The 26,132-nt window shown below is 42.1% G+C and overlaps 1 protein-coding gene across 1 annotated transcript in view; it reads left to right on the forward strand.

The window, feature by feature from the left end:
- The window catches only part of LOC138259626 (gap junction delta-2 protein-like), a 288,792-nt gene extending 265,044 nt beyond the window's left edge, over positions 1-23,748 (forward strand). Inside the window, exon 2 of the mRNA XM_069207475.1 lies at positions 9,976-23,748. Coding sequence (XP_069063576.1) covers positions 9,976-10,807 — 832 coding nt within the window. The 3' untranslated portion in view covers positions 10,808-23,748. The remainder of the gene's footprint in view (positions 1-9,975) is intronic.
- The last annotated feature ends 2,384 nt before the right edge of the window (positions 23,749-26,132 follow it).

Here is a 26,132-nt window from a genome sequence, read left to right on the forward strand (position 1 = left end):
TCCACAGTGAAACCTTTTTCACATTTCTCAGAAATCACTCCACAGTTCCAGTTCTTTCTTCAACCCCTTGGAATAGTGAGTGAAATCAAAACTATGCCCAGGCCAATTGTGGCTATGGCAAAGTGTCTTGAAAAATGCCTTTATCGTAATACTAACCTTCTTGCAAAATGACCCTGATGAGGGGGAAGTAACTGCTTCAAGGTAGCCTTCTTAGATATAATGCAATAGGCCACTGTGCCCCATTTACATTAACTTTGTTTAACGTTGTCGATCTCCAAGAATGACAATAATTGCTCTTCACAATTGTTTGGTGCATATATATTACATTCCAGTAGAAGACCACCAACTGACTATAATCATCCTTATATTTCCTTCATGAATGCTATTACTCCAACCTCGCTGACTTGCAACTACAGAAGATGGCCCACACCTCAGATGAGAATATTTCCTCAAATTCTGTGTAAAGGCCAATAAATAAATTTTTCCTCGTGCCGCATTATTCTAATGCTCCCTGGGCTACTCTGAGCAAGTTTGTGTATTTGTCCGTGTTTCCCCTCAGAAAGCATGTGAATAAAGATTATCAACCATTATGAGGAAGGTTTGCACGCTCAGGTATGTCTGTAGTCTGGGACAATACCTGTGTGAGACTTTTCTTTGATTTGTTCAGATTATGAGCAGGGATTTGTGTTATTCACGTTGTGCATCTAATATGTGGACAGACAAGAAACTGCCTTGATCGTGCATGTTATTTGCTTGTAAGGTGGCGTCTGCTCGAAGTCTCTAAGGTAGCATAACAACACTTGAGCCCCCCTTGCAAAGTACATTGAGGGCCCCTCCCCCACCCAGTCCTGAGCTCTCAGGCCAGGGGATCACCGCCCTGCACAGTGCCGGCCAGCGCATGAGCACATCAAACTAACTGGTCGCAGACCCAGTCAGTGTACTATGCTGAGGGGACCCTCACGAGCTTGGGGGTTATGCTGCACTGCGGGGGCTGATGTTACGCCACTGACTCTCTACAATTTCCATCATGTTTTCATGAGGTCTACGCTTTGAGTCATCCTTCATGGACCCGTAATGGATCATTAGAGGTGGATGACTGAAGACTAATGTGAATGTTGAACCCCAAACTGAACCATAGACTGGGGCCAACAAGTCTGGCAAGGCCCTTATATGACTTTGTTATCCGACTCAATGGGATGTTAGCAACATATACAGGAGAAGGTGGGTCCAGCTTCCAGGAGAATAGGTTATTTAATCCTCTGATCAATGAGAACAGCTCTGATGTGTAAGGCCCACCCAAATGGTTCGCAAGTATGTAGAGAATTGTAAATGGCATACTAGGTGCACCCTTTTCCCAGTATTATAGAGCATGTAGGAAAAATGGGGGGCTGGCACAATAGCAATTTACATTCCACTATTGTGTGATGGCCAAATGCTTATTAATCCATTCTTTCATCAGGGTTGCAATGTAGGAAAATATAACATTACTTTTTGTGTTTTGTATTTGAAAGAACTGATACGAATCAAAGTTTGTAATGATAGTCGAACATCATTATTTTATGGCTTCTTAGCTTCTTTCACAAGTTGGAAGTATCAACAGTTTCATTTTCTAGAATGATTGAACATTATTGACCTACATATGTTTCACCTCCTCTGACTAATGTGTCTGAGGCTTTCTCAGGGCTCGGGTATTATGAAAGCTGTCTAGAAAATCCTTGGGCACGAAGTATTGTAGTGAAAGTTTATTGGTAGAAGGAGGGCTGTCCTATTTATCAGGATTATCCCAGAAACAGTTGAGGTCGCATTCCTTTCAATCGTGCTAATAAGCATCCCATGTGATCTGAATAATGTGTGAAGTTGATATTGTCAAGCAGATTATTCAATGTTAGAGCCCTGGAATTTATTAGTATCATATGTTACTTTATAAATCTTAGGCCTCCACACTCACCCCGGCCTCTGCACATTCACACGTAAGCAAGGGCTTTGGGCAGGACAACAAGAGAGTATAGTGAAAAGGAGATTCTCCATATCTGAGACACTTTAAAAGTTATGTAGTGGGTTATAAGTGGAGAACCAGAAGTGAAAAATATTTATCTAAGAGAAAAACAAAAGGGGAGATAGAAATATTGTGGGATAGAATGCTAAATAGCGAAAAGAGGTAGAGATAGTCAAGGAAATCAAGACACTGGGAGCCTGTTCTGGATTACAGTGTGTGTGTATGTGTGTGGTTGAGTGAGAGAGAGCAAGAACAAGCATGAGAGAGAGTGAGATTATATGCAGGGACAAAGAAAGCTAGTGGGAGTTGGAGCAAAGTGGTCTTATTATGGAACTGCAAGAAATCTGGATAGAAGTCTATAAACTGGTTGCATGAGCAACACAGGAGTAGAGTAAAGTAATTGTGGTGTTAATGGTGGCTACCTTGACATAACAATAGTTACTTTTGATATAGCATGAGTGCTCTTGGCCTAGTTATGGCCGCCTCTGGCATAACAGTGTTCACCCCTGGAACAATTATGGCCATCCTTGACATATTGTGTTCCCTGGCTATGGTTTCCTTGATCAAATAATGCTAACCATTCTTTTCATATTGTGGCCATACTTGGCCTAACTTTGACCAACCATGGCATAATACTAGCCATCTTTGTAATGTTGTAAAAATTATTGGCCCACTACCGATCATCAGTGGCATAAAGGTGGACACATCTCATACCATAATGGTCCTCCCAACCAAGAGAGAATTCTTGGGTCCTGATTTAAGGAAAGTGGCACTGCATCCAGTGCAAGGCCACTTTTCTTGCACACCTTAGCGCCCCCCTAACGGCACCATGTGTGCGCCATATTTAAGATACGGTGCACCATGGCGGAAGTTAGAGAAACTAGCATCAAAATCTTTGACGCTAGTTCGGAGCTTTGCAGGAGTAGCGTAAATTTTTTTAACGCTAATCCTGCAAAACCCATTGAGGCCCATTGAAAACAAAGGCGTGCCTCCTTTTCAGACCTGCTCTGATGAGGCGTTAAAAGTGCTGAAAAAAAATGATGCAAATAAATTTCTTATATTTCTTAACTCCATTTTTTCGGCCCCCTAACGGTGGAATGCCCCCTTTGCACACATTATGCCTGGTGCGGGCATAATGTAGCGCAAAGGGTTACAAAGTGGCACAATGCATGCATTCGCCACTTTGTAAATCTGGTGTGGTGATTTTGGCCTCGTTGGGCCACATTAGTGTCAAAAAGACTGATCCTAATGTGGTGCAAGGAGGTGCTAGGGGCTCTTAAATCTGCCCCTTGGTTTTTGCCAAGTACAATAAACAAGGAACAGTACAAACCTGGGTCAATTACAAGAATCTTGAAGGCTTAAAACCCCATCTTTCACTGAATGCCAGGTTATGTGGATTCACCCTATACAACAACCTCACCCTCAAGGAACACCTTGCAAAAAACACAAAGATGACCCAGTACTAGCTCTCTCTTACAAAGAAAGTGAAACCGTTTCTTCCACAAAGTGACTTCAGAACCGCTGTTCAAGTCCTCATACTCTTTGATATGGGTGGTGGTAACACCCTGCTATATGGACTCCCAGACTCCACATTGGCATCCCTTAAATGCATCCTAAATCGCACAGCACATCTCATCCAGGGCCTGAAGACATATGATCACATCACCACCATTTTGATGGATTACAGACAGGCTCACTATCTCTGGAAGCTCTTGGCACACCTGCAGCCAGGACACCATCAGGCAGCAGTCTGAGAAGTCCCAAAAATAAAATAAAAACAAGACAGCAAACCTTTCCCATCTCCACCATCTCCACCTACGGGCTCGGGAACAACATCCCCGTATCCAACAAGAACTCCCCAATGCTGCTGCAATTTCTGAAAGACTGAACATGAACCTCTTTAAAACCTGGTATAGCCTTGGCATTGAGGCACCTGTTCCTGGTATAACATTGTAAGTCTTCTGCATTATGTATCTCTGCTTGGAATTATGATTGTCATCCCCAGCATGAGAAACTAATACAAGGGAAAAAGAGGTAGGTGTGTGGTAGTTGTACATGTAAGTACTTATCGAAAATGGTGGTCTGAAAAACCTATGTTGGACTTTGACAAGTTTTGCTTAGGGAAAAGGGTTGTTTACCGAAATAAAATTTGCAGCTACATACGTGTATTTTCTAGCTCATAACTCACGTTTGTAGAAAGAACAACTTCATTCCGAAAATTCACTTTAAACTGATTTTTGAATGGTTGTATGACACGATACTGAGGTTGTCAATGTCAATCTGCCACACAATATTGCATCTACTACATCATCCACTTACTATATTGTAAGATAAGTATGTATTCAACATTCTCATGTTGTCTCTCAAAAATAAACATAAGCGGAAACTGCAAACACATATATATTTACCTTACAATGTAGTGGTAGGTCAATGTGGTAGATGCAACATTATCGCCATGAGCTATTTGGCTAGCAAAATAGTGGTCTACCACCAATTAAATGAGACTTCATGCTCCATGCTGGAAGCCTATTGCTAATGTAATTTCTTTGATGTCTAATTGCACCTGCTGGTTTCAATGTTATTTTATTACTCGAGTGCAGGCATTTAATGGTGATAAATGTTTTTTGACAATACTCCTATCCTAGTCTTTAAAAGTAATCGTGTTTGTATGGAGTGGCTATTATAGTAATCATGTCTGTTGAGTCATTATTGTTGCAGTGATAATTATTAGAAGCTCTACATGTTTTTCATTGACAAAATGTAGCTCACATTATAGAAAAGGCTGGAGACTCTCCTTCGAAATGAGTCGTTCACACCCTAAACTTCATCATGGATTCTCTTTTGGTTGTTTCCTGTTGGTTTGGTGGTGGATATATGGATCAAGGGAATAATTACTGTTTTTGAATTTGAAATTTGGCATCTTGGACTTGAGCCTACTGAGATGCCTAGGTCTGGCACATCACCACAGCCAGTAAAATAGAGGTAAAGGGAATGTATAAAGTTGCTACATTGCTTTCTTTTTGTTTGGCACTTCTGTCCATTTGAAAAAGAAATTTCGTTAGTAAACATGGTAATAGTCCCAAAGAGTCCTGAAGTCTTCGGAGATCACTCATGTACAACTCCAGTGGTTAATGGCCAATGTTATAGAAAATATAGGGGCACATTTATGAGAGGCTTGCGCCTCTGGTGTGTCACTTTTTTTATGCTTGGCAGCGCAAGTCTCTCAACCATATCTATGAGGGCGCGCAAAGCCACTTTCCTCATAGATATGGAGTAAGACCTTACTCTGTGCCAGGGAGTCTTAACGAAGAGAAAACATTTCATTTCTCCTCGTTTTTTCCTCTGCAGCACACATAGAAACATGAAAACGCCACTCAGAATTGTTTTTGTGCCAGAAGGTATCCCTTCCTGCACAAAAACAATTCTGGAAGCAACGCTGGCACTCTTGCACCATACCTGCAATGGCGCTATGCAGCCAATTGTGCACCAGTGCAGGGGAAAGGAGAGGAATGCAACGTATTTCATACAGTGCATTCATGCTCTTTCACATTGGCGTAGGGCAGCACAGCAAGAAGACTTGCAGCACTGCCCTATGTCCTTCCCCATAAATATGGGCCCTAGTGTCTAGCCTGTAAATACTATACAACTGCCTGGGGTCATATTGCTTACTGAGAAAGTGATAGAGTTTTCTGTTCTTTAAAGTATAATAAAAATGTTAAACTTCTTTTTGTATACCTCCAACTATTTGTTGGGTGTTTGTTGCAGTTTTATCTTGTATCTAAAACTTAAACCCTACCTCCTCCTAGACTAAGCTTTGACTGTTCGACTTCGTTCTCACAGAGTGTCACGCTTCCAAAGGGAGTAACTTAGCTATCCAATTAGAGTGCATTTCGAGGACTCCATGAGAAAACAACTGTACCCGCACAAGATACTGTTCAGTATCTCTGGTCACCATAGAATCCATAGAATGCTGAGAAAATACCTTACCCTGTTCATTTCTTTGTACAGTGTTTCTGGTTATCGCACATTTCCTCCCCCACGCTCCTCTTCTTTCTCTCTTTTTCTTGACTTCTGTTCCACTGCCTGCTCTCTTCAGCCTTACTCCTGTTCCCCAATTCACCACCCTCCCCCTGCATTCTCCATCTTTGTTTTCTTTTTTCCCCCCTTTGACTGTGCATCCTGGTTTTTTGATGTTTCATTTGGTGCAACTACATCTGCTCTCCTCATCTTTAAATCTAACCTTCTGGTCCTCCCCTTGAGCCATAGGCGCTGGGACCACAGCACTGCCAGAATAATCATGCAGGAGTTCCAAAAGGGAACAAGCAAAAAATATGTCTATAAATTTAGGGGCATATTTACAAGCCCCGTGCACCACCTTGCATCACCCTACCATAATTGTTTTTTATGCTAAGGCGGCGCTAAGGTGACCTTTTCCTCGTGCCAGATTTACACAGTGGTGCAATGCATGCATGGCGCCACTTTGTATACCCTTGAGTCACATTATGCCTGCATCAGGCATAATGTATGCAAGGGGGGCGTTCCAACGCAGGGAGGTACAAAAAAAAGTAAATTTAAATTTACAACATTTCACTGCGCCATTTTTCCTGCCATTTTTAATGCCTGCTCAGAGCAGGCGTTAAAGGAAGCACACATAGTAACCTATGGGCCTCCCTGTGCTTTGCTGCACTAGCGTCAAACTTTTTGACGCTAGTGTAGTAAAGTGACAGAATAGCACCAAAATGTTGACACTATTCTGCTAACAACCACCATGGTGCGCCGTATTAGAAATACGGTGCAACCATGGTGTTGTTTGGTGGTGGTAGGAGGACGCAAGAAAAGTCACGCATCTGAACTGACGTGCCACTTTTTTGTAAATCTGCCCCTTAGTTTTTATCTTATCACGCTTGCTGTGCATTCAAAGTCAGAGGCCAAATGTCAGGCTACAGCTCTAACAAATTGGCTCTCATGTTTTTTAACCTTAAGATTGGTGTTTTGTTTCTCTGATCGCACTGTGAGGGGCTTTTCTAAAGTGAATAATGTGGTAGTCTTACTCAGTGGCATAACAAAACTTGAGGACGGCCCCTTGCCAAATACATGGAGGGACCCCCATGCTCTGGAATCAGTCAGGAGCACTCAGCCAGGGACCCGCCACCCATGCAGGGTGTCCCTACCACACCACAGGTGCTGCAGGGGCTATTGTTTCTCCGCTGGTCTTGCTGGCGATAAAGAAAAGGCTGCAGGATCTAATTTGTTTCTGACACACAACAAAATTTTGTCTCCACACATTATGATTTGTGCACAATGTAGTTTTATAAGTTAATCTATGACTGTGCCAAAGTAATGATCATGGCAATAAAAAATTTGCTGTCTGTAAATGACAGTGTACTACCACACCATGCTTTATTAATACATTTGTGACAGCTACATACTTCATCCTTACCATTCTCATACTGAATAGGCGTGGCTCAATTACTACACTTGCTCTTTGTGTGCCACTTGAATTTTTCAAAGTCCCTAGGAATATAGGAGTGTAACATTGATGACAACATGCTCACTCTAAACATTGTTCCAGAACTAGTTCCTTGAACTCATTAATTCAGAAGCCCTGCAGACACGTCCCATATGGGAAGAAACACAATGATGTTGCAGAGAAGAAACCAACACATAATTTTGGATGCAGGTTGTCTTCATGGCTTGGGACTCTTTTCATCGTTAATTTTCCTTGCAGTGCAGTTTCATAATATTAATGTTAGTTTCTAATTTGCAAACATCATGAACGTATTAATTCATGATCTGTAATAAATGTAACCCAAAACTTTTTCCACTAAAAGTTATTTGGTTGCATCCCATCCATGTCTGTGTGGGGGAGTGGGGAAGTAAAAGTCTCTGGCTAACAACCTTTACCCCTGTCCCCTTATGCCCATTCTTCCCCTTTCCTCAACTCCCACTCTCACAAGTGGCCCAGGGCGCTTTTCAGTAGGGACTGGCAACATTTTGACATTATAAAACAGAGAAATTAAATAAACAATGCAACTTCAAAATGGCCACCAGTGATGATGCTGGAGTCCCAGATTGCACTGTAATTACCCTCTAGGATGTCAGTTCTGTTTCACAAAGTGTTATTGATATGTGTAATCGACTGTCATAGATGTTTTGTTCTTCTGTAGGGTTGGTTAGGTTTTCTAAGCAGCAACCTCTTTCCACCAGTCTAGATTTGCTCCTGATTTGCTGGAGTGTGCTTCACCTCAGGCCTTCCCATTGTTCCTGGAAAAGCATCATTATCTTGTGTTGTGTACTCCTCCTTGAAAGATCTATGCCACTGTGTCTGCAGCTTTCAGCACTATGTATTGTCCTCCTTACTGGCTGCCCGTTTCTATCCACCTGATACAAATGGCTGTCAACCACTGCCTCGGCCAATTCAACTTCTCTCCTGCTATGTGCATCAGTCCTCTTTCCATAACACTTCATCTGTTTTCCTCTTCTGTGTTTCCAATCTCTCCCCTGTTCACGCATCCAGGTCACCTATCCCCTTAACCTATTCTCCTATTCTGTGCTTTCATCTCCTTGCCAGACCACTTCATCTGCTTCCTCTGCTGTGCTTCCATTGCTTCCCCAAAACTCTTCACCTGTTCTCCCCTTCCGTGCTTCCACCTTAACTCCTTCACCTCTTCCTCCTTCTGTACTTGCATCCTCTTCACACAGTTACCAGAGTCTCTCTTCAGTCTGCTTCGAGTGTCCTCTTTCTCTTCTGCCATTACCACCTTCTTTTTTAGATTTTTTGAACAGTGTGAATGCGCTGTCGGGCAAATCTATTATGAACAAAACAAAAGGCTTAAAAATGGGCCCAGAGACCGCCCTTTAGTTACCATTGGTTGGCTTCCACCTCACTCTCATTTACTTGCTTCTGATTGGTCAGCACCTCATGCTCCTTTCTGCTTCCTCTAGGCACTTTAAGTGTAGGTCTTTGCTAGCATGAACCTAGTATAGATTTCTTTTACAGCCAGTGTCCTTCCTCTGGCCATGTGGGCCTGGAGATACTTTCATGGCTGCAGTCCATCTCCTGACTTGGTGTTGCTTATAACCCCCACCCCCCTACACTGTTCCTTGTGTTTTGCTCCATCCCATCCTGTGTTGCTTCCCCCCCGCCTGTTTTTGTTTTTGCTCCCACCCTCCACCCCTGAAACTCTCTCATGTTGCTTTTGTGCTGGTTTTTCTTTTCAGTTTACGTTGTGCAAACTCGACCCAAAGGTATTGGAGCACTTTACACAAGCACCAGATACTTTCCACAAGGACATCCTCATTTTATAAGCATGGGGAGATTAAGTGAGCTTGTACCCCCCCTTCAACATTGTTTCTGCAACCAAGATGCTGTGCACCATGGCTTAAAGTTTTTTAAAAAAGCAAAATGACGTGGCCAGCATTGACCTGGGCATGCTGCTTTTTTTCTTTACTTGAAGCCACGTTGTACAGCAGCTCATGTTGCTGTGCAACATTTAAAAACAAAAATTGACAAAGCCAGTAGATCTTGCATAAGCGAAACCTATTGGTGTTGCCAATGCTTATTTCACCTGCTGTTCTCTTCATTACATCTTGCTTCATTCCCTCACCTTTTTTCTTTCATTTCATATTTTCACTCAGGTCCTCCATCTTCTTCCTATCTCATCAGGTTCTCTAGGTGCCCTGAAGTGGCTCGAAAGTAAAATGTTGGCACAATACAACACACCAAACACACTCAAATGCAACACACTGAAAATAAATATAATTTACATGGGATTTGAAACTGCTCCCTCCACCATATATAACTTGTTCAGGCCCTTTAAGAAGGATCACAAAAAATGTGTTTTAAAAATGTATAATCCCCAAAAATATTGATAATAAAACATAAGAAAAAATACATTTGAAAGTGTATCAAATACTTTTGTAACTATTGTGTGATTCTATATCCCCCTCACGCATATGTTTTTTTTTGTCTATGGCAGGATACTGCTGACAGTGGTGGTGATCTTCCGTATACTCATTGTGGCCATCGTGGGGGAGACCGTGTACGAGGACGAGCAGACTATGTTCATGTGCAACACGCTGCAGCCGGGCTGCAACCAGGCCTGCTATGACAAAGCCTTTCCCATCTCTCACATCCGCTACTGGGTTTTCCAAATCATCTTGGTTTGCACACCCAGCCTATGCTTCATTACCTACTCTGTCCACCAGTCGGCCAAGCAGCGAGATCGCCGATACTCCTTCCTGTACCCATTGCTGGAGAAAGACTGCACCCGTGAGGGCAGAAAAGTAAAGAACGTCAACGGCATCCTTGTCCAAAACCCAGATGCCTCTTCCAAGGAGGAGCCAGACTGCCTGGAGGTAAAGGAGATCCCCAGCACTCCGGTGAGAACCGTGAAGAGCGCCAAGGTGAAGCGCCAGGAAGGCATCTCCCGCTTTTACATCATACAGGTAGTCTTTAGGAACGCTTTGGAGATTGGCTTTCTAGCTGGACAATATTTCCTCTATGGCTTCAATGTTCCTGCCATCTTTGAATGTGACCGCTACCCCTGTGTCAAGGAGGTGGAGTGCTATGTGTCCCGACCGACTGAAAAGACAGTCTTCCTGGTCTTTATGTTTGCTGTCAGTGGGGTATGCGTGCTTCTCAACCTTGCGGAGCTCAACCACCTGGGCTGGCGTAAAATCAGAACAGCAATGAGGGGTGTGCAGGCCAGGCGCAAGTCCACCAGCGATGGCCGGAAGAAGGACATGACTCCTCTGACTCAAGTGCCTGCCTTGGGAAGGACGCAGTCCAGTGAGTCAGCTTATGTCTGACACCATTTAATTCCTTCTCCCTCATGTGATGACTTGAAACCATAACTTTAAGAGCTTAAGAGCTTCAGCTCCAGGGTGGTAGATCATGGCAAGATCTGAGCTTAATGCTCAGAATTGCGGGGCAAATCTCTCCAAACACAGTAAGTCTGTCCATTGTCATTGGTGGGTCAACCACAGGGGTAGGGCTAAGCCAAGTGGTCATTGACGCCTAACCTCCTTGTACCCACAACGGTTCAAGCCAAAGATTAGCTTTCAGTGATCCCCCAGCTTTGATCAATCAGTAAATCTACCATGTCGCTACAGTCTTCCCAAGTCTTAAAAGCACTCCTTAGGTCCCTTCGGTGGGACATGACACCACAAGAAAAAGGCCTTGCAAATGTTCCCCTATAGACCAACTCTTTGTCCTCTTTCCTTCCTTTGCAGATGGAAAGCAAGCAAGGTTGGTTGACATAGGATTGTGCCACGAACCTCCATGGAGAAAAATTACCCCTGTAGGAGCAGTCAGTGAGAAGAGCTGACTCTACCAGTCCAATGCACGACCCATCAATGGCAAGACGATCATCCATTTAGACACCCTTGGCCCAAGGTGTCAAGAGTTCAGTCATGTGTTACAATTCAGGGTCCTCCTCCATATGTCATTCTTAAACCCGTTCCTCAGGACAATCTATCGGGATATGGTGCTTTACCCCCTCGCTCACAGGCACACTTGTTTATAACCCTGGGGCAGAGAGGGGACTTAATCACGTCTGAATGAAGCAACATGCACTGACATCTTGTCTTCCATCCCCTTTAGCATAGCCCCATAAAGCCTCCATCTCAACCCTAATCTCCAATATCTCCTTCACTGAGGGACACTGCTGCACACTGCACCAGTCCCCCGTCGCGCGAGACAGTCCATTCCTCAGGAGAAGCGACGACTATGCAAATATTCACCATTCTAGATACACTGTATGCAAATTACAGACAATCCCACTCTCCACTCAGCAGACAGAAGTCTCTGATTATTTGTATTCAGAGAGCAGGTTTTAAGTTTTAAGAGGAGGCTTGGGGAGTAAATGTTTCATAGATAAACCTGTTGCTAATTTGCCTTTGGTCTGGAACCCCTCTGGATATTTTGGCAGCACCTCTGTTGCTGTCAATATGAATAAAAAGACTGATTAAAAGCCTATTGTTCCTGCTTTTAAAAACTCCTCCAAGGGGCAACATGAAATTCTATGCGGCAATCATCAAATTAAACCATCGGCATTTTTAAGCACAAGGGGCGATGTAACGACAAACAGCACTGAAACTTTATCTTTAACTGGCTCTTCAATGGGCGTATAACAGGAACTCTAAGAAATTCAAAATGTGTATTTCTTCCTTAGGTGTGCAAGAAAATCTTAAAGAAGAAACAGTGCATGTGGAAATGACTGACATTGTTTGGAGGGGATGGTCTTTGGTGGAAACGTGGAATTCAAATATGGGCTAAATTGTATGTTATAATATTTTCTGTAGTTCTTATGTGTCTCTATTTACATGTTTTTAATTACAATGTCTTATTTTAGTTTTTGTAAAGCAGAGCTTTCTTCTTCATCTTAAACCTTTTAGGTTCCCCACAAACGCTTGCATGTCAGAATCTTGAGTGGGAAAATATCATCATGCTAAAATATCATAGCCAAAGTACTGGCAAAAAAACATATCATGACAGTGGTAAATCAGTTAGTACAGATATACTGTTCTGAAATCCACATCTATGCACCTTGAACATATATCTATATAATCAAGGTACATATATGTGGAGTTAAGCATAGTAAACCAATGTTTATTTATATACACTAGCCTTCACAATATTCTCCTAGTCAATATTCTAGTTACAATATTTGTGAAAATTAATATTTAAAACACAGTATTCTGGTACTTTGTCCCGAGTCAGTCAATCAAAGAGCTCTGACTTCCCTAGAGTGATCTAAGAAACTATCCCGGAGATTATCCAAGCTTCTTTCGCCATAATCCATACTTGGATCCCTTGATCAAGATTGATCAAGAGATTTTACCCACTACTGAAGCAAGAGCTACAAGTGTGTCTTTTAAGACGTACTGAAGAATATGTGGCAGACTCATAACAGAGCTTACATCTGACTCTGGGGCATGAGTAGGGGCGTGCAAAGTTACAAAGATTTTTGTTTGGATGTTGTTCTATGAAAAGTCCAATATTCATGAGCAATGTGATGGACAATAATCAGGAACTACGAAACTTTGGTTGCATATTAAATATTTTGCACATCCTGATTCATAATAGTGTCTTTTTGCCAGCGGATATATTTTTATTTTCTATTGGACCTAGGGCTTAGGGCTTGGGTTCTAACCCAGGGCTTGGAATTTGGGTTCTGATTGGGGGATAGAGCTAGGGTTCTCAGTGGCTCCCAGAACTAGGGTTTCTATGGGACCTAGGGCTTAAGGTCTGAGTTCTGATCGGGTGATAGTGCTAGGCTCTGATTGCTCCCATGGCTAGGGTTTCTAATGTACATAGGGTTTAGAGATTGAGTTTTGAATTGTTGAAAGGGTTAGGGTTGTGATTTGTTCCTAGTACTGGGGCTCTAGGGTCTAGGGCTAGGGTTCAGATTGGTTAGGGCAAGGTTTTCCATTGGCCCATGGTCCCTGATCACTACGGCTATTTAGTCCTAGGACTCAGGGTGTCCAGCTCAGATGACAGGTTAAGAATGTTGCCTATTGGGGCCTAGTAAGAGCCTAGGTCCAGAAACTCTGCACCTCCACCATAAGAATTTCAGGTAAGCAACCACTCACTAACAAAATTGTCTTTATTAGCTTATAAACCCTAAAACTCCACCTATACTAACTAAAACCCATCATATACAAAAAACTGAGTACATTTAACTACTAATAAATCTCCCCATCAACAATCTAACTTTTCTAAAACAAAATCAACAACACAATCAACACCACACACACTGTGATAAACAATACAACAATTCAATAACCACAACCCAAATAACCTACAAACACAGCGTCACTCTCAAGAATGAAACTAAAAATCAAGGCAAGGCTCTAACCCATGGCCACAAGGTTCCCTAATCATACCTGGCTGCCACAATCCCCCACACCCTACAACAATAATCAGACAACACAAAAGGTACAACACCATGACCCAACAAAAAAAGCCCCCCCACCAACAAGCACACATATCAAAGTCCTGATTTCCCTTCCACCTCCACCAAAAATCACAAGCACAATACATTCCAAACCACTCACATTAATACAACTTGTGCCTCTCCATCCTTACTACAGAACATGAAGAAGAAAGAAACACAACATCAAACATTTCTATCGTCAACTCAAGATCCATGAACAAAATTGCTTTAACATCTTTGGTCTACTCTCAGAAACAACACTGGACCTTACCTTCATAAGAGAAACATGGCTCAGCGAAGATTCTGCACCCACATGGCGTGTAGCCATCCCTCCTGATTTTCACATCATTAACAAAAATCGTAATGGCAAAATTGGAGGAGGCCTAGCTCTCATTCATTAAAAAAATATATAATAATCCCTGAAAACCTCATGATGGATGGCTTTGAATCCTTTATAATTAGATGTTACCCTACTGCAACTATTACATATTAATTTCTCTTGATATATAAACAAGCACACAGCAATGCCAACTTTAAACATGTCCTATTTGATGCAGTAACCAACACCCATCCTGACCAATCACACCTATAGATTCTAGGAGACCTCAATGTATGGTTAGACCAAAATATTCTAACCACAACTATCACAACCAATATTGAAGCCTTCAACCTACAAAAATAGTTTCTGGCCCAACTCACTATGAAAGACACATGCTAAATGCCATACATACACCATTAGGACAAAACACGGTTACAGACAATTCCCCCATAAACTGGAACAACCACAACATCACCCCCTACAGGATCTATACACCTATCAAAAACAACACTTCAAAGGCACCAAAAATCAACAACAAATACTCATATGGACAATGGTAAAAAAACTAGACATCCAGCAGCTCAACACCCACCTTAAAAAAACAACAATAAACATAAGGCTGAAAGGCATACACACCTTCCACAACTGGATCTCCACTGCACTGGACAAACAGATACCAACAAAAATCATATCCCAGGGTTGACCTATAAAAGAACACCACATTGGTTAATGGCAGAATCAAAAGCAGGAAAGCACAACTCAACATACTACAACATAAATGGAGAAAATCAGGAGATGATTAAAAAAAAGCATGCTACAGAACTATACCAGACCCTACAAAAGAGCCATCAGAACCACAAAATGACACGACTGCTCCACATGCATAACTAAGGGAGACTGCCATTCTAAAGGACTCTGTAAAATTCTAACAAAATTCCTAACTCCAGAGTGCCTAAACACAGAAACACTACGATCACATGACTTCTGTTACAACACCGTCAGTGAATTGTTCTAAAAATTCACAAAGATTGGAAATTGCCCAAAGGAGAACGTAATTTTGTGCAGGGGAGGTAGCCAGATGCCTACTCAATAAGGCCCTGATTTATACTTTTTGGTGCAAAAGTGCACTAACGCAGTTTTGCACAAAAAAGTTTAGCACCGGCTTGCACCATTTCTGTGCACCAGCCAGGCACCATATTTATGGAATGGGACAAGCCGGTGCAAAGGGTGGGCTTGCTTAAAAAAATGACGTTAGTTGGGTGGGGCTGGCGGTATGGAAGAAGGGGGTTTTGCACCAAAAATGACGTTAGGCAGGGTAGAGTAAAAAAGTCATTTTTCTGACGCAAAACCATCCATCCCACATAACGCCTATCTTAGAAAAGACTGGAGTCATGCCTACCCCCCAATGGCGAGCACGGGGACCCAGTGCCATGTAGGGGGGCCCATTTGAGGGCCCTCAATGGCACTAAAAAAAAAACTGTACTTACCTATACTTACCTGGGATGGGGGTCCCCCATCCTCCGCTGTCCCTCTGGTGAGGGTGGGGGTGTCCCTGGGCCCTGGGTAGGGCACCTGTGGGCTTATTCCATGGTGCTCCACTATGGAAATAAGCCCACAAGTCCCTAAACGCCTGCCCTGACCCTAGCGTTAAAAAATGGTGCAAAGCAAGCTTTGCACCATTTTTTACCCCTCTTCCCTCCCATGCGTGATTTTAGCACAGGGGGATAAATATGGCGCTAAGGCCATAGAGTAATTTTTTACAGGGGAACACCTACTTTGCATCTCATTGACGCAAAGTAGGCTTCCACGTCCCAAAAATGACTTTAACTCCATAAATTTGGTGCTAGACGGGTCTAGCGCCAAAGTATAAATATGGAGTTAGTTTTGCACCGAATTTGCGTTAAAAAAATTACGCAAATTCGGCGCGAAACAAGTATAAATATGCCCCTTAGTCCCTAGAACTAGGTTCATTACCACCCGAACTCAAAACCAGCAAATAATACAAGTATCTGCCTTATAACTTTTGGATTTATCACCTGCATTTGACACTGTTCACAACCACACGCTAATGCAAAGACTTCCCAGTTTCGGAATTCATGAAAATGCTTTAAAATTGATTGCTGCTTTTCCTACAGACAATGTGTAGTCTACCTACTCCTTTTTATATCACCTCTTCACACACAATACTGTGGCGTTCTTAAGGGGTCCATGATATCCTTTCTATTATTCAATATCTACATAGCCCTCTTAACAAATCTGATTAAATCATACAGCTTCATCTGTTCCAACTGTGCAGATGACACAAATCATGTTAAAACTTGATAACCCTGACAACCTCCATAATTCACAACTCAATGAATACCTTCATGCCATGAATATATTCATGATGAATAACCAACTAAAAGCTCAATAGCGCAAAGACAGAAGGGCGATGTTCAAGACACTCTGCATTGTCCAGAACCTATCAAGGAAAAGAATCAATATACCTACAAGTTAAATTCAAGCACTACAAACCAAACAAAACACTTTGCTCTAGATTTGCACAACTTATCAACATATCAGTTTGCCATAAAAAATCCGTAGGAGGCATGTTTTTTCAGTACAAGCACCCAGCTCTGGAACTGACTACCAGCCAGTATTAGAAGAACCCTGGAGCATATACACTCCCAAAGACAGCTGAACACATGGCAATTCCCTAGAGAACTGCACCACCCATATTCTGGCAACAGAGCCCAGAAAACAGTTGCACCCTGAAGCGCAATCCTCAGCTTATAACCCACAAACCACAAACAACTCAATCAGCAAACTGCTTTCCACATACGAGTAAGCTAACAAGGGCTGATCTATGGTTCGCCATGGAATTATATAGTAATACTAAAACCACAATACACAGCAGTCATCAACAAATTGTAACTTGTACACCTGTTAAATTCACATTAAATATATCTGCTATGAGGGCTGTCCATCAACATCATTGTACAGCAAAAAGGACTATCATCACCAAATGAACAGGCATGAAATAACTCATGAGATCTATCACACATTATTGGACAATTTGGAGGACTTTAATATAGTCCACGACTTCAGGTTCCAAATATATATGCAATCTGACAGCTTCTTTTCATCTCACAAAGACACTCAGATCTGGGATGCTAATAAAAATGTCTATCCCAATAGATCTCTCCAATAGTCTGTCCCTCCTACCATGCCAGCTCAGGACCACAACTATACACAAAATCTTGCATTGGAAAACATAGTACAGTAACCAGATAAGCAAACTATATCATATAAAATACCATAAAGGGACCTGCAGAGCTTTTCAAAGCTACCAGCATACTGAAAACTATAAAAATGCATGTCTGTCTCTCACACTTCGTCATCCAATACACTGCTATGCACTGCTTCCCATAACAAGATAGCCACATCTCAGTGGTCATCATGAACAACATGGAAACACTTCGTACATAGGATCAAAACAAAGACAACATTCTTCCTAGCACACACCTTACCAAGGGTAACATGCTACTCATGTAGGTAGGAGCTTAAGTGCCCCACCTAGGGGGTAATAAATGATATATAAATGCTGCAATACAGAACGATACAATACAATACAATGGAACTAATCGAGAGCTATTTCACCATAGCTGTTAAGGATCTACACTGGCCTGTGGTGGGTCTCCTTCTCGAACTCACCAACACAGTAGTAAATGTGAGAGTTCAAATAAGATTAAACAAGCTTGATAGATCCTCAGAGATATCCACTGCCTACTGCCCATCTCTGACGACGATTGCCTCAAAAAGGGGAGTTTTTATGTAGGGGTGGGCGATAAATTACGCTTCTACAGAAAAGTTGGCAGCGTTTTGGCCACTCTGCGTTCTGCATGTAACACAGAGTCTTGGCCAAATTTCGCCTTGTGGAGTTTTTTCTTGCATGAGACTTGCCAACAGTAAATTGGTGAGCAAGAATTGGTGTCCCCTAGGGTGATTTTTGGGTGCTAGGAGAGCACCTGGCGATATATTCCCAATGCGGGCAGTCGTGACCGTTCACGTTGAGGAAGCCTCTGCTCGATTAGGAAATCTACTTGAGTGGCAGCAAAACCAACTGAAACAGCAGCACCCTCAAGCGCACTGCGTGGTGCCGCTCGTGCTTTTCAGCACGGACCAAGCTCCTGGTGCTAAAAATCAGCGCAGGCAGCGCAAGGTGTCAATACTCACCTGCTTGCAGAAGTTCATAGAATCTCACTGAGTTTTCATGTAACTCTGCAGAATTCCGTGAAGTGAAACTCCGTCAGTTCCGCCAACTGCTATTTTTATGAAGCTTTAAAAAATTCACTAGTTATGTAAATTCCCTTTCAAATAAACCACTCCGGAGGAGGCTGGATGTGGCCTCACGCTCAAAGACCAAATTCCTCAACTTGCCTTTTTCCAGATGGATCTTTTTGGACATTAATTAAGGGTAGCTTGGCATGCCTTTTGGAACCCCTGCCACTCGCACTGCTACTGCTCCTCTCTTGGGTCTTAAAGTGAGTTTCAGGAAAAAAGTACAGTGGCTCTCAAAAGTTGTATTTATGTACTCTAGTTTTCATTCCTTGTTGTAACCTTTCAGCAGTAAATAGGAGACTGCTGTACAGATAAAAAGTGGCACAATTGATCATTCCTATCATGTTGTCAGGGGTCAAAGTCAATTAATGTTGGAAGCAGTACCCCTGGGCATATCCGTGGGTTCCCCTGGCACTGTCTTTGTAGGGGAATGAAAGCGACAGCGGTTAATTTCCATACAATGTCTCTCCGAGGGGGACCGGCAACGGATGTATGATGCCGTTTATCTACCCAGGAAATTTTAGAAAACGTATGTGGTAAGAGGCATGTGATGTCAGTTCCCCTAATTTGACATTCTGATGAATCGACATTCATGTGGGTCTTTGGGATTTACTCAAGTAATTTGTTTGCAAAGTGGGCCTGAAAAAAGCAGAGGGCCAGACAGAAGGGGGAATGGAAAAACAGGTAGTGAGAAGAAGTAAAGTAGAGGAATAGAAAGCAGAGAAAATTATGTGAGAGGACCAAAGAGAGGAAAAAGAAAATACTGAGACAAGGAGAGCGAGAAGAGAGAAAGAGAAAAAAAAGAGGGAGAGAGGAAAAGTTCAGGGAGCCAAACAAGAGAGAGAGATAAGTAGATAGGGAGATGGGGAAGAGAGAAACTATTTCAGAGAAAAAAAAAATTAAATAAGAGGGAGAGTACATGTAAGTGAAGTAAAATAACAAGACAAAGTGTGCTTCAAATGCACTGTTTGTCAAATCCTCCTTCCCATGTCTCAAACCCCAAAAGTACTGCTCACTAGTTCTGAGCAAATTACATTTGCCAAATAAGTCAGAAACTCTCTCCTTGTAGGTGGGCGGATTCAAAAAGCATTATTAACAAAAATGGAAACCAATGCTTTAAACATAAACGGAAATAAGACATTGTAAAATACACCAAAATAGTAACTTGCAAAACAGTAAATTTCAAACTTGCAAAGTAGCTTAGCTCCTGAACAATACTGAAACTACTTTTCGCATTAGCTAAACTGGCTTCAGGGAAGCATGCATCAAATGTATGTATAATTATAGAAATATTTACACAAATATGCCAAATCAAAATGTTTAAGAATGTGCAAATAATAGAAAGCGCTTTGGAGAAATATGTGCACAAAGGTAAAGGAAACCAAAGTATTGTTCACTTATAATGGATTCCACCTGGCAAATCTAAAGCTGTAATAACACCTACAGCCATTTTAAGGAAGACATAGAGCAGGTGACAGTGAGAAGAACTACCAAAGTAATAGAAAGAAGATGGCAGCAGTAATGCTGAGGAAGATAGCACCCGAGATAAAGCTGAAAAAGACAAGGGCTGGAGTTATGCTAAGGTAAGGACTGAGTAACAGAGAGAGGGAGAGGAAGCAGCCGGATCGGTGCTCAGACAGGCATCTGTAGAAGGCCTAGCCAGGGAGGCTCATTTTGTTTTTGAGGGGTGATCGAAAGCAGTTTTCTGAAGAAGAAGTAGTTACACATCAGTTACACATTACTCAATGAAGGCAATACTGTACACCAAAATTCCCTACTACTTATGAGCAAAGAAAAGGCAGTTTGTTCAAGATTGGATGAATTATGAGTCATTGTTTTGGCATTGGCTGGGAATATCGAGTCCCAAATCAATATTATGTCCATGATATTTTTGAAACAGTATTCTGTTCCGTGGATAATCAGGATTTGATACAATTATTATGTTGATTTATGTATCTAAATAGTCTCAGAACAGTCCATTTTTGAAAAGTTAATCAGCTGAAGCTTAGGAACTGAGACCAGGAGGCTGATTTTTAGTTTGGCGGGTGGCGCGTTGCATGCCAGATCATACCAGATCCATGAAGATCATGGCCTCCACTCCCCTGGCAGAAATCCATTTGCCATATTTGAAGATCCCTGCCAAGCAAGTGGGTATCACTGTTCCTACACCGGAAAAGCCATAGCTCCACTGAAGACACTGAAGATGTTTCATGCAGCTGCATAGGAAAGGCTTTTGGCTTTCAATAAGTACCCAAAGTAATTTCTTCTGTTTCCTAATGAGGACCAGCAACTTTTCAATGGTGCTCCAAACAGGAAAAATTTCAACCACCACCCTAAATCAGGAGGACATTATAACGTACACTGACCGACAGCCCTTTGGAGGATAGGTTGTCACTCATAGACTTCCCCCCAAAGAGCCAGCTGATGTTTTTCATTCTGAAACCTGGCACATTCCCCAACATTAAATTGAGTGGGTCAACCAAAAATATCGAAGAGTTGTCATTTACTGCTTTTCTCAGGTGGTTGCAACTGTCAAACTCTAAACGAGGCCCTAAGTAATCTGTTACTTTTTTCCCTTAAAACATTTTCAAAGATCATACTCTAATAATTTTCCAAACAATTACGCTCTTTCCCAACTAAAAGTGGTCAGAAATGAAGTAGTGTTGCATGAAAAATATTTTTAATATAGGCTTTCCTTGTTTTATTGCCATGCAAGGTTCAAAGGCTTCTATTGTCCACCTTTGTTCTACATTCTTTGTAATTATTGGAGGAGGCATGTCGATATACCTAGCGGTGTCTCTGCCATATCACACATAAAACCCATCCTTAATAGTGTCTGGCCTACAAAGGACAATAAGGAACTATTTAAAAAAAGACTGTATCTCTTTGTCTGGAGTTCACAATTAAAACAAATGTTATTTGCAGATGTTACAGCGGATTCGCTAAACCAAAAGCAAGTATTGATTACAGATTTCTTTTCATCTTGTCAATTTTCCAGACAGGTTTATTCTGCATTAAGCAGATATATCAAGGCCAAGAATGTGGTATCAGATTAAAAAAACAGGAACAGAAGATAAGGACATGTATGGCTCATGGTGTTGAGCATTTCTGCAGGGAGAAAGTACAGAAAACATCAAATAATGGTTACAATTGTATGTGTCTCTCTTCAAAACGAGATATTCCACATTCACACACTACAGAGCCATCTGGGCTATTCGCGTCAAGCTTGCCAGGCATAGCCTCATCAAAGACTGCAGTGGGTTTGACCTGAAACTGGTGCAGAGGACGTGATTGTCTACTAAATGCATATGCTTATCACATTAAGACATGCTCCATGTCAACTGACACTGGCAAACAGGTTCAGGTAGGAGCCAGGGCAAAGACAGTCTCTCAAGTACCAAACGTTTGGGTGAAGGTATATGGCCCTTGTGCTAGAAGCCAGATTAGTGTACCCAAGGAAAACTCTGGATTGAACTACACACCATCAACGGTGCTATCACTGGAAATTCAAACAACTTTAAATCTGAAACAAACAGGCTGAAGGATTAGGCTGACATCTTGAAGAGAATGCTGCTACATCAGGACGTTAGTAAGCCTGGAAAGGCCAGGATCCATGGATCCCTTCAGGAAAATCACAGGGGTACCTGAAAGCTGAAAGAGGCAGCAGAGAAATGTCAGCTCAGAATGTACTGCTGCAGAGTAAGGGATCTCATGGATCCTCACTTCAAGATCTTGCCTTCTGCAACTTGCCATTAATTAAAAAACGAGGAGCCACCTTGAAGCTCATTAGTTCACATTGTTTCTGGCTCTTTTTTACGAGCGCCCCAGGGCTGTAAAGATATGAGCGCCATGGTGTGTACCAATCAGGTCTTCTATGGGACAACGTAATGCACTTACACTTGGACAGGGCAAAAACTGACACTCATTTTCATCATGCTGAAGCTGACGCTAGCTAATGTAAGAATCAGTTCATTACAGGGCAAATGTCCATGTTAAGAATAATGTCAGCTTCACACAAAAGGCTTCCTTCAAAAACATTTCGCCCTGTAAATACAAACAGGTACAAATACTGCAGTCCTGCAGAGCGGCAGACTGGACTGCAGAAAAATCTTTGTTTCCACAGAAACCCGTAGGTCTGAGGCATTGTCAGAAGTCATGTTCTGGCAATCTCATGGTAGGCCTTTCCACCTCTGATCCTGCCCCCACCCACAGAGTGTAATTCCTTTAAACTCAGTATTGGCAGAGAAAGAGGTGCATGTGCATAGGTTGGTCTGGTGGATGTTTACAATGTAGCGGCCTACGTAGCTTCCAATATGTAACTCTGAGCCAGATTTATATAGGGCTTGTGTTTCCTTTATGTGGTGTAAGGTGACACAAAGGCAACTCAAGTCCTTAAGTGAAATTTACTATGCCATGTAAAACCCCTTTCATGGCACTGCGTAGCATAGCAAATCTGGAGTAAAGCAAGGCAGCGCAAGTCTTCCCTGTTAAGGAATTCCATGGGTGTAGAGTGGGTGTTTCCTAGCATCCACCTATGTTTTGGGCGCATTTCCAGATTTACTAACTCCAGTAAACGTGGCAATGAATCAAAATGGTATGCCTTCTCAGGAAATGTTTTTATTCCTTCTCGTTTTTTCTGAGCCTCAGAGGATTGTTTTTGTGCAGGAAAGGTGTTCCTTCCTGCACAAAAACGATCCTGCCTGCAACTGAGGCACCCTTGCACCATGGAAGAAGGGGGCCTGCATTGGTGCTAGGCTGCACTCAGTGTGTCAGCACAGAGAGCAACAATGCATCATATCTTAGTAGATATGACACATTCCTGCTCTCACCATTAGACACAGTGAAGCAAGTTCTCTTGCTGCGTTTCACTGCGTCAAATGTTAGTAAATATGACTCCAAATGTTTAGATTTGACTGCCTGAGCTAAAATTCTGTATTTATGTTCACAAGGTAAACAATATTCTAAAAATTATTATGGAATTTAAGAAATGACACCTCCGTTTGTAAAACAAACCACTGCCAAAGCAGGTTGATTATTATGCACTAATTATATTTCAATACATCTCACCCGTCGAAAGATAATTTATTGTATTTTATATGAAACTGGCTGATATACTGTTGTAGATATGAACGTCTTAATGACTCTAAAATATCGACTCTGTAAATAAAAGTGTTTTTTTTAAGTTGTCTGCTAAATGTCTTCTTTGCTGAGGTTTCTGTTTAATGTCACACAACGCATAGTAACCACGTTCAACCTTAACTTCTTCCCGTATTAACACTGTACACCTCACTGGTTGGGCGTCGCCTGCAATAGTGTGCCTATTGACAGGTTAGTGAGGAGGCATGGGCTGGATGGTACAGTAGCACTCAGGTCTCTATCCCAAGGTGCCCCATTATAACTATGATAAAGTGTTACTGGGGGATGAGATTAGCTGAGTTTATATGTGGCATTCACTACCATCGTTTGTCTGCGTTTAATATTCACTAAAAATGTGAGGGACAGCCTGAAGAAAACAAGAACAGTGAGTGGGTCTGTGTTGGGGGATATTAAGAGGATGAATTCTAACAGCTTTATTGTTCAGTTGAGTGTTAACATCAGTTTATTGCCCCATCTCTCCGTTATGTACCTTCACTTATACTTCCTTCCATAACTGGGATGAGCAATCAATAGCTCACGAGTTATGCCCTCAGCCGGGCTGACGTACTCGATAGAATTGTGGAATGTTGAGAAAATCTCAGCCAATCAGAATGCCGACAAATGGTGACACCAGTAAAAGTCGTTTGCTTAAACTCTATTTTCCCTGTCAATCACGTGAAGCACCTCGAGACAGCGGATGTGTTTACTTGCCTGTATTGGGCGTGATTAAGTGGGTTCTAACAGCTTAATTGTCATTATTCTGCCTAGCTGACTGGGAAAGTGGATATGCGTCTGCGTATTTTGGGTGAGTCTGGGGTACAGCTGTTAATTACCCTTCTCATTGTGTCCACTCGCCGTTGGTTCGGCACCATAATTTTTTGGGGGGCATTTAACAGCAGTTAACACCCTTGGTTTAGGATGTTAACCGCTTTTAACGCACCTTGTGCAGAGAGCAATAGCATACAATTACCACAGGAAGTGAATGTGAATAGTGGAGGCACGGCCAAGGCACCACATATGTCACCCTTAATCTCCTCCTGATTTTATTCAATTCTAAAGCTAAAAGGTAAGCCCCTAAAATGGTGTACGGCTCAAAGCATATTTTCTTCAAGCAAAGTCTGTGGAGGAGTTATGCATCTGTATACTAGATGGGGGGAGCACCAGGAATATGCTAGTGACATTGTTATTTCTTAAAAGCATGAACACATTAAGGGACAAGAAAGTCTCAAGATGTAAGTAACGGAGCTGGGAGTGAAGTAAGCAGTGCCTAGGAAGACAAAAGGGAAGAGAGCTTTAGAAAATGTGCTGTATGCAATCTCGGATGAAGTGTGGAAAAAAAAAGTTTTGACTTCAAAAGCGGCATGTTATCGACAGACAGACAGACTAGGATAATTTGGATCCAGAACACACTTTGCAGAGAATGCATGAATTGTGCAATCACCTTTTCTTCCGACTCTCCTACCTATTGGAGAAGAGCAACAAAACCTACTGCTCAAAGAGCGGCTGGAGGCCACTCTGAAGCGTGAACTTGAAAAGAGTGCAAAATAGAGGAAATACTGTGATCGTCAAGGCTGGAGAGGAGACACGTGTTTCTGAAAAGGGGTAATGCAAAAATTATGATAATCTAAAGTCTATCTCACACCCCACGAGAGGTGTGTGTATGATTCTGATGTCTTGATGTTTTTATCTATATGTAAAAAGTATTGGACAACAAGAAAGCAAATTAGACAAACACATTTCCCATCGATGTGAACCTAATTCCCATTTCTTGTGACTGCATCCATCTGCCAACCCCCTCCCCCCGACCCTCAGTGGAGGTTGTACATAGGTTTCCTTATCTTAGAATTATTAGTGGTTGCAATCAAGATAATAATCTATATTAGGAGCTATAATCGAATCTACACATGCACACCAAAATCTAATGTAAAGTTGAGATAACAGAGAGAGGTTTCTGCAAGAAAGCACATTGAGTCTGCCTGAGGAACACAGCTCTTCCCCTTCCCACCTGACAGGGACATTTATTGCGATCTGGTACTCTCTCATGGCTACCACTAAGGTATGAAAGGCGCTTGCCACAAATCTAACCCTAATGTAATCTGTGCAATTAATAAATGGGGCTAGTCTTGGTGTGGAAGGTGTGATAGAGGACACGGCTGTGATCAAGTTGAATGTTGCTTTGCAGGCACACAAGCGTGTTTCGAGGGCTTAGACAGGAAGACAGAACATACAAACAAACTAGGATACATCTTCAAAGGAATAATCTAGCACATTTTTTTTTTATTTATCATGCAATGCAGACCTACCTCCAAGGAGCATCAGTGCACTTTTCACAGGACATTTATATCCCAGCTGGAGTATCACACACTTGAAGCCCTCTCCGGTTGCAACAGGTAGGAAAATTGGCAGACTCAGACAGCCCGGT

Source organism: Pleurodeles waltl, chromosome 9 (assembly GCF_031143425.1).
Source record: "Pleurodeles waltl isolate 20211129_DDA chromosome 9, aPleWal1.hap1.20221129, whole genome shotgun sequence".
NCBI lineage: Eukaryota > Metazoa > Chordata > Amphibia > Caudata > Salamandridae > Pleurodeles > Pleurodeles waltl.